At 35.1% G+C, this 13740-nt stretch overlaps 1 protein-coding gene across 1 annotated transcript in view; it reads left to right on the top strand.

Annotated features, from left to right (window-relative positions):
- The window catches only part of MALRD1 (MAM and LDL receptor class A domain containing 1), an 838152-nt gene that overhangs the window by 360389 nt on the left and 464023 nt on the right, over positions 1–13740 (top strand). The window contains exon 27 of the mRNA XM_044228594.1: positions 2014–2227. Within this exon, the coding sequence (XP_044084529.1) occupies positions 2014–2227 (214 nt within the window). The remainder of the gene's footprint in view (positions 1–2013; positions 2228–13740) is intronic.

Below are 13740 nucleotides of genomic sequence, written 5' to 3' on the forward strand. Positions count from 1 at the left end.
TCTATAAATTTGAAACATTTATTTGTTTTAGTTTTTACAGTAATTGTATGATCATTATCCCCTTTTATAGATAGAATACACAATTACCTACACCTGAGGGAACTCCTAGTTGCAGACTACAAAGTGGCATAGGGAGACTGTCAACAGGGCCAATTCATTAAGTTCATAATCCAAACAAACGCTGTGCCATATTGCTTTCCAACTTTTCCAGAATAATTGACCCTGCTTTTATTCTACTGAAAAAATAGAATTCTTTTTTTAAAAAAAAAAAGTGTAATCCCATTCGGTAGAAAGTCTGGAATCTTAACCAACATTTTATGGAGCATTGGGATATAAGCAGGGATTTGATCATTTGGACTTCGCAGGCACCCGAGAGTCCATCTATAGAACTGCACAAGAATAAATTAATGAGGAAACACTTATTATCTGATTCCTTTTTCATAGAACATTGTATCACATATTTAAATGTTTAGATGCATCCAGAAAATAGAGTGCCCTTTTCATTTGTGTAATGGTGTTTCCTTATAAAACACTGTAGTCCTTATTCTTTCTAATTTTACCTGTTCTGAATAAATGACTTCCAACCTCTCAATGAAATTTATTTTTCTTTTCCAGCGTATCTATTATGAAGAACAGTTTATGTAAATTTGGTGTATGAATTTACATAAAAATTGTATTGTTTTTTGGTTTTGATAATTTGAGAGGCATGATTTTCAATTCTAAAATCTAATCTTAAGGGCGCCTGGGTGGCTCAGTGGGTTAAGCCGCTGCCTTCGGCTCAGGTCATGATCTCAGGGTCCTGGGATCGAGTCCCGCATCGGGCTCTCTGCTCAGCAGGGAGCCTGCTTCCTCCTCTCTCTCTCTCTGCCTGCCTCTCTGCCTACTTGTGATCTCTCTCTGTCAAATAAATAAATAAAATATTAAAAAAATAAAATAAAATAAAATCTAATCTTAAAAGGAGAACACAGAAGTTTTCATGGAGTCACATGAAAGCATAGCACATCCTCAGGAGAAATTGTAATTCTTTCAAGAAAAATGTTTAGATTTGGTCAAAAGGTGTTTGGGAGCTTGAACAATAAATATTTGTATAAAATCACAGAAATAAATCTGTATTCCTTGTTAACTCATTTTGAATTGTTCTACATTTACTTTAAAAAGGGAATATTTCTTATGTTAATACACAAATACATATTTGGCATGCAGAAAAATTTAATAGAAACATTCTGAATTTAATAGAAGCATTCTGAATTAATGAATTAAGAAGCATTCTTAGAAATTTGAAACTAAATAATTTGTGACTTCTTGTGTTCTGTGAAACAGTGTTAATTGTTCTTCCAAGCATTGGTATGTTACAACTGAAGACGGAATTTCTAAACATTTTAGCAGCTCCTGTTACTAGTTTTAATAATTTCTAATTCATTTGGAGACCATGTTCAGTGGGACCTCCCTGTCAGTGGCACAAATGAGAATTTTGTCAATCACTTACATCCAAGGCAAATGAAAATCATTTCCATTCCGAATATGGGGGCAATTTAAAAAAACTCATGGTATTGAGGTTTGATATCTTTCCTTTCAGTTGGGGTGGACAGATCTGAGGAGTGGCAACATATTGGTCACAATAAAGGATGTGGTGGTATCTTTTTTCTCTTTGTCACCTGATTGGCCTCCTTCCTCCCATACAGGGTGCAAGTGAGGCCCTAAGAAAGGAGCAGATCTTGTTTTGGATGAGAGCTGCAGAAGCAGCACTGGTAGCTTGGTGCCTCCTACTGGTTTTCTTTGCCACCTGTCCTAAAAATCTAGACAAGAGCAGTGCTGTTGCCCCTCCTGCATTTGTGGGATGACCCTCAGGCGTTTTGGGTCAGTTTCATTTTGGGGGTATTTTTCTTAGATTCAAGCCTGATGTCCTATATTTAAAATCTGCCTCAAATTTTGAATTATTAGTTCAACTAAAATTGGATTTCTTTACTTCTTTCCTCTCTTCCTTACCTTTTTTTTTTTTTTTTTTTTTTTAAGATTGTCTTTAGGGCAAAGCGTGGTATCAGTTACATGGGAGATGTAGCAGTGGACGATATTTTCTTTCAAGATTGTGCCCCACTGCTTAGTCCAGACAGGAAGTGTACTGCTCAAGAATTCACATGTGCCAACAAGCAATGCATTGCAAAGGACAAGCTGTGTGATTTTGTGAATGACTGCGCTGATAATTCAGATGAGTCTACTTTCATTTGCAGTAAGTGGAAGTGTTCTGTTTCCTCCCTTTTCCCTTTGTCTCCTACAATCTTAGCTTGCATGTAGTGTGTTAGTTGCTGAAACATACAAAGTATGCATAGCCTAGTGGCCAAGGCAGGTGAGGTGATTTACCTATGTAAATACATTTCTTTCTTTCTCTCTATACTTTAGAACTGTAATTCATTTAAAACTAGTTGGTGGCTTGGTTATGTGTGAGATAACTGGCGATAAATTGAAAAACAGGTGTCTTCAAAGACAAACAGAATGGAAACAGGTATTTTTCATATGAAAGAATGTTTTGGGAAGAAGACAAGCAAAACATCCATCAATGCCAATTCATGCAGGGCTCACTAGCCTCTGTGCTTTGATGGAGAGAGTTGTTATTCTCTTGTGTAAATTAAGAGATGTGATAAATGCTAAAAAAAAAACAAAAACAAATAATATGTAAATACCTAGATATTATATTAAACAAAGCGTTCTTCTAAAGGAAATACATATCAGCTATGTGATATTATTGTAGGAGATCAACTCATAATAAACAGCACCTATTAAAATATCCTTAGCTAAATGGGCCATATGTGCTCATTTGGTAAGTCTGTAAATTGTGCAACACAGCCCGGTTATTACCTCATTTCATTGCAAATGAAGTGAATACAGATCTTTGAAATGAAGGTTGACAAATTATTCTACTTACTAGTAATAATTTCTGAGCAAGAATATTTTAGTTTGAGCCATTGTTGTTGTTGCTGAACCAAATCTGTGAATATCAGGAACAATTTCAGTAGAATGAGAGCTCTCATTTTGTATAGAACTTTTAACTTTCAAAGCCATCTCATTTACTAATGTCTGCTCGATCTTCACAGAAGCCCTGAGGGGTGAGTGGGACAGAGACTCTTAGTGTATATTGCACAGACAAAGCTGCCAACAGGAGTGCTTAAGATTTTGTCAGAGTTCTTAAGACTGGTGTTGACAGAATTGATCCTAGAATCAAGTACTTTATGATTCACTGCTTTGCTCAAGCTACCATACCTCCTCTGTGTAATGCTGAATCTTAACAATATAAAAAAAAAGTTGTAGACATAGAAATCCTATTTATATCAAGTAACTGTTCCTTTACTTGTGGATTGTTTCGTACAATATCTAATTATTAGCACATAGGAACCAAGCAAAAATATTTGGCTAATCTTGAGTTCTGAATTAATATTTATCTTTAACTTATAAATGTTTTCTGCTGCACGTATACTTTCTGCATCAAATGGTTTTACAATTTCTTCATTGCCATTTTCATTTCAATATCACAGAAATCTATTAGGTTATCAAATAGAGTAGATGTTAGGCTTTTGAATTTTATTTCTTATGTTGTCAATCTATCTCTTTTCCCAGATAAAATGTAATGTGATTTTGAAAGTATTGATTTATTTATAGCCAAAGTTTCCTAGAACTCTTTGTATTTAGGTTCTAAATTTGTAAATCTTTCTAGAAATGCTTTGTCTGTATTCAGGAAAGGATGCGGATATGCTGACAGAGTCTGAAATGTATGGGAACTTACTGTCGTGGTCGTTCTTCCTTTTTTGAGTGCAGTGGACACACAGTTACATTAGTTTCAGGTGTACAACATAGAGATTCAGCGGCTCTAGACACCATGCTGTGCTGGGCACCAGTGTAGCTGCCTGCTGTCCCACACAGTACTAGTGCGATACCATGGACTGTAGTCCCTGTGCTGTGTTTTTCATCCCCATGACTTACTCAGTCTGTACCAGGAAGTCTGTGTCTCCCAACTGCCCTTCCCCCATCTTGCCCATCCCCCACCCTCTTACCCTCTGGCAACCATCACCTAGCTCTCAGTATTTATAGGCTTGGTTCTGCTTTTTGTTTGTTTATTTAATTGTTCCATGTTTTAGATTCCACATACAAATCATCTGGTATTTGTTGGCTTTCTCTGACTTACTTCACATAGCATAATACTGGTAGTTCTTTTGTATGAAAAATAAAGGTAAAAGTAATCATCACACTTTGGAGGGAAAGTTGCACTAGAATGTGTTTTTTGGTGAAGTGATTGCCGAATTACCCTTGTTTAAGGTTTGAGTGGGCTACGCGTATCAGTAATACTAGAGCAAGAAAGCTGAATTACTTCCAGATATTACATAGAAAAAAAAAAAACTTTTTCAGCTCTTAGAACAAATAAACAACAACAAGATGTTAGACCTTATAAGAGACCCCATTTTGATACTGGTTCTCCTACATAAGTATGATTATTTATTTATTTATTTGTACATTTTTTTTTTTTTAGATTGTTCTGTTAGTCACTATACAGTACATCATTTGTTTTTGATGTAGGGTTCCAAGATTCATTGTTTATGTATAGTTTTTTAAATAACATTGCTTAAATATTATGTATTTTTAAAAATTTACTTATCTCATTTTATAATTTTAAACATTTTAAATATAAAGTGGCTAACATATGCCATATGCATTATGAGTTGTTATCCTGTGTATACTGTAAACTGATGCTCTGATTAGTCCCAGAAGAATAGGAAGGGAAAAAAAAATCTTAAAAATTACCATAGCAACTGATTGCAGAAATTTGGGTGACAACCAATCAAAACTCCAGCCTTGAGTTCTGTAGTACTTGGGGTTTTGTTTTTTGTTTTATTTAGAATCCTACATAAAGTCTGATTGAATATCACAACTCTAAGAAAATTTCTGAAATATCATTAGGTAGAAATACACCATGGAGGAATAGCAGAAAGATTTTAAAACTCCCTTTAAGGGAATGGACTGTCTCTGATGCAAAGGAAGAAAATAATCTTTCATAAAATAGTAGTACCTGCTGCTTAAATTTCTGTAGATCAGTATAGACTCTGAAAACAAAATTTGGCAGAAAAATTAAAATGTTATTTTTGGCTTTACTATATAAATATCATGTCTAAAATATGGGACATAGTAAACAAGAAGAAAGTAATATGTATGTCTGACAACTCTAAAATCTTATTTGAACATATCTTTGCCAATGATACAGAAGCTTGTTCAGAAAACATCCATATTTTTTGTTTCAACATATAGTCTAATTAGCATATTTATTGTTTATACATAATTAAGAGTGTCTCAGGCATACTGAAAGTAATTTAATTCTGTACCATGATTAGTAAGGATGCCGGATATTTAATCAACATAATTAGTAAGGAATCTGAACCTAATGGGCAAAGGTAACACTGTATTTACCATCTGTAGATATCTATTCTTTTGAAGCATACACAGTATATTTATCAAAAAAGAGATTGTATTATTGTTAAACATTAAGGAAATTTTAATGCTTTAAAATGGATTAAAGTGGCACATTATGTCTTTTTAATTAGATTGGAAATCAATTAGAAAATAAAAGCTGGAAAATAACTATTGGTTAGGAGAAACACACTTTTAGTAACCTATTCCTCCCCTCCAATGTTTTAACTAATAAAAACAATGCACACAAATCTTGTGGGACTTAGTCTAGTGAATACATAGAGAAGAATTTATAGATATTAGAAACTAATATATAGTTCATATTAGTTTATGTTAGAAACTAATATAGAAACTTTATATAGAAATCTTATATTAGAAGCTAATTAGCTACTGTGCAAATTAATGGAATAGAACATAGTTAAAAGACAGAGAAGGTTTAGAAAGATATAAAATTTTAAAACCCCGTCAAAGGAGGTGGAGAAAACAGAGCAAATAAATTTAACACATATTTATTGAGAAGTTATATGTTAAGCTGTGTTGGAGACACCTAGTATATGTCAGTAAGTGAAACAGAAAAAAAATGAGTTTTCTCATCTTCTATATTTAAACAAAAAATGTTCTCTTTCTCCTTCCTCTGTCTTCCACCTACCCCCACATTTGTCTATAAAATAATTATAGAGTTTTTAAAAGGTGACAAGTGCTATGGGAAAATACAGAGTAAACTGAGGGAGACCATAAATGGGGGGAAGACAAATGGTAATGTTAAGGAAATTGGCTGTCTCTATGGTCTGGGACTTAGCTAACACTTGTCGTTTATTATTCTTGTTATAATTCCTTTTTTAAAAAATAGCCATTATAGTACATTATAGAGTGGAATATCATTGTGATTTAGATTTGCCATTCCCTACTGACAGATAATGTTAAGCATCATTTCTTGCACTTAATGCTTAATGGCTATTTGTGTATCTTTTTAGGAAAAATGTGTATTGAAATCCTTTGCCTGTCTCTTTAATGGATTGTTTGTTTTTTGTTGTTGAGGTATAGGAGTTATTTATATATTTTAGGTCTTAAACCATTATCAAATATAATCAAATGTATGATTTGCAAATAATGTTTGCAGTTCATCCTTTCTGATGGAAGCATACTACTCCATTGTGTATATGGACCATATCTTCTTTATCCATTCGTCTGTTGAAGGGCATCTTGGTTCTTTCCACAGTTTGGTGACTGTGGCCATTGCTGCTATGAACACTGGGGTACAGATGGCCCTTCTTTTTGCTTCATCTGTATCTTTGGGGTAAATAGCAATAGTGCAATTGCAGGGTCTTATGGTAGCTCTGTCTTTAATTTCTTGAGGAATCTCGACACTCTTTTCCAAAGTGGCTGCACCAACTTGCATTCCCACCAACAGTGTAAGAGGGTTCCTCTTGTCATTTCCTGTCTTGTTAATTTTGGTCATTCTAAGTCGTGTAATGTGTTATCTCGATGTGGTTTTGATTTGAATTTCCCTGATGGCTAATGATGAACATTTTTCATGTGTCTGTTAGCCATTTTGTATGTAGTCTTTGGAGAAGTGTCTGTTCATGTCTTCTGCCCGTTTTCTGACGTGGTTATCTGTTTTGTGTGTGTTGAGTTTGAGGAGTTCTTTATAGATCTTGGATATCAGCCTTTGGTCTGTAGTGTCATTTGCAAATATCTTCTCCCATTCCATGGGTTGCCTCTTTGTTTTGTTGACTGTTCCTTTGCTGTGCAGAAGCTTTTGATCTTGATGAAGTCCCAAAAGTTCATTTTCACTATTGGTCATTATTGTTTCCTTTGCCTTTGGAGACCTATCTTGAAAGAAGTTGCTGTGGCTGATTATCGAAGAGGTTACTGCCAAAATCTCCTCTAGGATTTTGATAGATTGCTGCCTCATCTTGAGGTCTGCTATCCATTTCGAGTTTATCTTTGTGTGTTGTGTAAGAGAATGGTCAAGTTTCATTTTTCTACACATACTGTCCAATTTTCCCAGCACCAGAGCCCAGGACCTGACAGATTCCCTGGAGAATTCTACCAAACATTCAAAGAAGAAATAATACCTATTCTCCTGAAGCTGTTTCAAAAAATAGAAACAGAAGGAAAACTTCCAGACTCTTTTTATGAAGCCAGAATTACCCTGATCACTAAACCAGGCAAAGATCCCACCAAAAAGGAGAATTTCAGACCAGTATCCCTGATGAATAAGGATGCCAAGATTCTCAACAAGATCCTAGCTAATAGGATCCAACAGTACATTAAAAAAGATTATCCACCATGACCAAGTGGGATTTATCCCTGGGATGCAAGGGGGGTTCAACATTCACAAATCAGTCAATGTGATAGAACCAATAAAAGAGAGAAGAACCACATGGTCCTCTTAATTGATGCAGAAAAAGCATTTGACAAGATACAGCATCCTTTCCTGATTAAAATGATTCAAAGTATAGGGATAGAGAGAACATTCCTCAACTTCATAAAATCTGTCTGTGAAAAACTCACAGCAGAATTCATCCACAATTGGGAGAAGCTGGCAGCCTTCCCTTTGAGATCAGGAACATGACAAGGATGTCCATTCTTGCCACTGTTATTCAACATAGTACTAGATGTCCTAACAACAGCAATCAGACAACAAAAAGAAATAAAATATTCAAATTGGCAAGGAAGAAGTCAAGCTTTCTCTCTTCACAGATGACATGATACTTTATATGGAAAACCCAAAAGACTCCACCCCCAAACTACTAGAACTCATACAGTAATTCAGTAATATGGCAGGATACAAAATCAGTTCACCGAAATCAGTTGCTTTCTTATACACTAACAATGAAAATATAGAAAGGGAAATGAGAGAATCAATTCCATTTATAGAGCACCAAGAACCATAAGATACCTGGGAATAAACCTAACCAAAGAGAAAGGATCTGTACTCGAGGAACTACAGAACACTCATGAAAGACATTGAAGAAGACACACAAAAATGGAAGACCATCCGTGCTATGGATCAGAAGACTAAACATGGTTAAAATGTCTATACAGCCTAGAGCCATCTATACTTTCAGTGCCGTCCTGATCAAAATTCCACTGGCTTTTTTCAAAAAGCTGGAACAAACAATCCTAAAATTTGTATGGAACCAGAAGAGACCTGGAATTGCTAAGGAAATGTTGAAAAAGAAAAACCTGGGTGCATCACATCGACTGGTTTCAAGCTTTACTACAAAGCTGTGATCACCAAAACAGCATGGTACTGGCACAAAAACAGACACATAGACCAGTGGAACAGAGTAGAGAGCCCAGATATGGAACCTCAACTCTATGGTCAAGTACTCTTTTTCTGTTTTTAAAGGCAGTTTTAGGTTCACAGCAAATCAGAGCTCCCATATACATACAATCTTTCCTACTATCAGGGTCCCCCACTGAAGTGGTGATTTGTTATTATCAGTGAGCCTACATTGATGTTATCATTATCCATCACAGACCATAGTTTACTTGGGTTCCCTCTTGGTGAAAGGACATTTGATAAACAATACTGCGTACTCTTATACTGAATTATTAATAGCAGCCTTATTTGAGTCATTACAAATATTTTAAAGCACATTTTCCCTACTGAATTAAATTCTCCTCAAAATGCTAGGTTTTAGAAATATTAGTGTGTAATTTAACACTGTGAAAAAAAAATCTGAACTCCGATACTCAAATCTGGATCCATGGATAAACAGCTCTTAGAATTCAGTACCCACCCCAGAATCATAAATTGTATTTTAATGACAACTTCCAATGAGTCACATGTACATTAAAATTTGAGAAACACTAACCTAAACAATACAAAATTTTGTGACAGTAGTGTTTGAAATAAAAATATATATATATATATATGATTCTGTGTGTATCTTCTTGATGAGTTTAATTAATACAGTTATATTGAAGTCAAGGTTTAGTGTTTATGTATATATATGATTACTAGCTATAATTTATTGGAGGTATTAAGAAAAAAATTTAAAATGAAAATTTACTCATTCATTCAGTAGTATTTATTCAACATCTATTATGTGCCAGGGTTCTAATTATTTGGATGTGGTGAAGAGTGTAGATAAATTTCCTGCTTTCCAGGAGCTTCTGTTGTTGTTGGTAGTGGTGCAGAGGGACACAAACTTAAGCAAAATAAGTAAAGTGACACAGTGAATTTCATAACAGTAAGTGGTCTAATGAAACGTAAAATAGCGAAAAATAGGAAAGAAAATGTTTGGGAAGGTGGATATGGTTTTAAATAGGCCAGTCAGAGACATCCTCTTTAAGAAGTTGCCATTTGGGGGCACCTGGGTGGCTCAGTGGGTTAAAGCCTCTGCCTTCAGCTCAGGTCATGATCCCAGGGTCCTGGGATCGAGCCCCGCATCGGGCTCTCTGCTCAGCGGGGAGCCTGCTTCTCCTCTCTCTCTGCCAGCCTGTCTGCCTACTTGTGATCTCTTTCTGTCAAATAAATGAATAAAATCTTTTTTTAAAAAAAAAGAAGTTTCCATTTGAATAAAGAATGAAAAAAATAATAGATTAAGCTAAGTGATACCAGGTATTTGTGCCAGAATTTTAAAAAACACTCAAAGATATTTAAAGACTCAGCCATCATGAAAACACAATCCTTTCTATATTATCACCTTGTCAGTAGCAATGTCTTTTGGTTTCCATACATGTGTAACTATAATTTCCTGACATAGTTATCCTTCAGAATTTTTTCTTTGTGAACATTTGTTCTGAGTTGACATATATTCTGACTGCCTTCTTTCATTTGTTATAGCAGAATTCTCTCACCTTTGAATAAGAAGATGAATCTGGGGGGAGTAGGAGGAATGGCCTGATACTATTATATGTATTTTAATTGTTGCCCACTGTGGAATTATGTATATTACTTCTCTGCCATATCCAGTTCAGTATTCCCTCTGAACCATTTAGCATATCCAAATTTGTGCTCAGTCATGGCAAAAAATGAAATTGAAAGCATAGGGTCCCCCAGTTGGAGGGCAACTGTGCAGTAATGCACATCACTGAAAACCACTGACCTAGACAATTACTTCGTTCTTTGTCAATAGTCATATAAAATTTAACCAAGCATTTTGTAATTAACACTTGCATCTCTGACATGTACTTTTCATTTATTTATTGGGTTAACATTGGGTACCTCAGATAAAAGTGGCCCTGGAGCATAAACAAACAAAAACAAAATATTACCTAAGTAACTGTGAACTAGTTGTCTAGTAAAAGAGATACATAAGCATTCACATTAATAATGAGAGTTAGAATAAGGTACAGATCACTTTTAGAGGGGACAAGGAGAGATAATTTAGTTATATATAAAATACTAATTCCAGCATGAGCTTTCGAAAGTAATACATCACCTTGAAAACAGCTAGTGTGTTTTTAGAGACTTTATTAATCATGGACTGTGAATAACTGAAGTTTTCTTTGGGAGATTATGTGAGAAAGTAGGTCAGGTATCATAATGTTATTAAAAAAACAGGCTTCTGGTGAAGAATCAATTGTCTTAAGCATCAGAAATTCATTACTGTAGACTGTAGCTGAATGACTGGGATTCAGAAAGCTCTCATAGTCTTTCCCAAATTTCCAGTACTGGTCCCTGTTCTCCCGAAGCCAGTGTTTTAAGTGACGATGTTAGGGTAGTTTTGTCTATATTATGAAATCAAGTAGTTTATCAGGAAAGAAACAATTTATGTGTTAAGAGCACCTTTCAATCAATTTGCACTTGTAAATTTTCAAAAAGTTGGTATTATCAGTAGGGTTTTCCAAATTAGCCCCCAAAACCCTTTTTGTATGGGAACGATTATATTCTGTATAGAACATTTGTTTTGTGAAACTGTCTAGAAAATGTTGCTTAGAAAATTTATTATTATTACCTGATAAAATAAGGAAACGCAAAGGAAGTTAAATTCCTAATGTCACCCAGTGATAACTGGAGAATGATATGAATTTTTTAACTTCAGATTTTGAAGTAATTACAAATTCATAGGAAGTTACAGAGGTAGTAGAGAGAAATCTGTGTGCCCTTCATGCATTTCCCTCAGTGATACTATAGTATAATATTAAAACTGGGAAACTGGGAAACTGACACTGGTTTGATGTACATGTATAATTCTTCATTACTTTATTTTGTCCATAAATTCACGTAATCATTACCGCAGTCAAAATATTCCATACCCACGAAGATCTTCCTTGAGCAAATCCTTTATACTTACACTCCAGCATTCTTATCTTAGCCTTGGGAACCTGTTACTTGTTTCCCCATGTTTATCGTTTGTCATTTTGAGAAACTTATGTAAATGGAACCATATAGTATGTGACCTTTTGAGACTTTTTATCATTCAGCATAATCTTCTTGTGATCCATCAAAAGTGTTGTGTGCATAAGTCATATTTCTTTTTTTATTACTGAGTCATGTCCTATGGCATGGATGTAACAGACCATGCTACTGTTTTTCAGAGCAGCTGTGTTCTTTTATATTGCCAGCAACAGTGCATGAGAGATCTAGTTTCTCTGCTGCTTTGTGAACATTTGGTATTTGCACTGTTTTCATTTTTGTTTTATCGATGTGGAGTAATACCTAATCAAGGTCTTAATTTGCGTTTTCTTGATAGCTCATGACGTTGAACATCTCTTATGTTTCTTTGCCATGCAGCTATATCCTCTTTGGCAAATATTTCTTCATGACTTTTGCCTATTTTCTAATTTAATTTTTTAAACTGTTGAATTTTGAAGGTTTTTTTTTCTTGATATACATTATAGATATGTCCTTTGCCAGATAAGTGAATGCAAATATTTTCTCCCAGGCTTTAGATTGTCTTTTCATTCTCTTAATAGGAAAAGAGCACACATTTTAATTTTATTTTGATACAGTCCTATTTATTGATCTTTCCTGTTAGGAATCATGCTTTTGATAGCATATCTGAAAACACTTCACCAAGTTCTAGGTCACAGGTTCGTTTTCCACCAGCCCCATGTTTTCTTGTTAAAATTGAATACTGTTTTTCTGAAAATAAATAAATTGGAAAAAAATATTTAAGAAATAATAACTTCGAGGTTCTATATTCTCAGACTAAAAATATGAAATAGTTCCCCTTTAGCAGTGTGCTATGTATGTTCTCTGAGGCTAAGGAAAGTCTGTATATTAATTTCAAAAGATTATGGATGACTTTGTTCTTTGCTTCTTGTGTTTTTCAATTTCCTTTTCTGCACATGATAATTTTTAAAAAATAAATTTTTTAAAACCTAAAAAAAATTGTATAGTGTTATATTTAAGTTCATGACTCATTTTTTTTTCTTTCCCAATTTATTTATTTTCAGAAAAACAGTATTCATTATTTTTTCACCACACCCAGTGCTCCATGCAAGCTGTGCCCTCTATAATACCCACCACCTGGTACCCCAACCTCCCACCCCCCCGCCACTTCAGACTCAGACTGTTTTTCAGAGTCCATAGTCTCTCATGGTTCACCTCCCCTTCCAATTTACCCAGATTCCCTACTCCTCTCTAACGCCCCTTATCCTCCATGGTTATGCTCCACAAATGAGTGAAACCATATGATAATTGACTCTCTCTGCTTGACTGATTTCACTCAGCATAATCTCTTCCAGTCCCGTCCATGTTGCTACAAAAGTTGGATATTCGTCCTTTCTGATGGAGGCATAATACTCCATAGTGTATATGGACCACATCTTCCTTATCCATTCATCTGTTGAAGGGCATCTTGGTTCTTTCCATAGTTTGGCGACCGTGGCCATTGCTGCTATACACATTGGGGTACAGATGGCCCTTCTTTTCACGACATCTGTGTCTTTGGGGTAAATACCCAGGAGTGCAATTGCAGGGTCATAGGGAAGCTCTATCTTTAATTTCTTGAGGAATCTCCACACTGTTCTCCAAAGAGGCTGCACCAACTTGCATTCCCACCAACAGTGTAAGAGGGTTCCCCTTTCTCCACATCCTCTCCAACACATGTTGTTTCCTGTTTTGTTAATTTTGGCCATTCTAACTGGTGTAAGGTGATATCTCAATGTGGTTTTAATTTGAATCTCCCTGAGGGCTAATGATGATGAGCATTTTTTCATGTGTCTGATAGCCATTTGTATGTCTTGATTGGAGAAGTGTCTGTTCATATCTTCTGCCCATTTTTTGATGTGTTTGCCTGTTTTGTGTGTGTTGAGTTTGAGGAGTTCATTATAGATCCTGGATATCAACCTTTTGTCTGTACTGTCATTTGCAAATATCTTCTCCCA

This window comes from Neovison vison, chromosome 12 (assembly GCF_020171115.1).
Source record: "Neovison vison isolate M4711 chromosome 12, ASM_NN_V1, whole genome shotgun sequence".
NCBI classification, from domain to species: Eukaryota; Metazoa; Chordata; class Mammalia; order Carnivora; family Mustelidae; genus Neogale; species Neogale vison.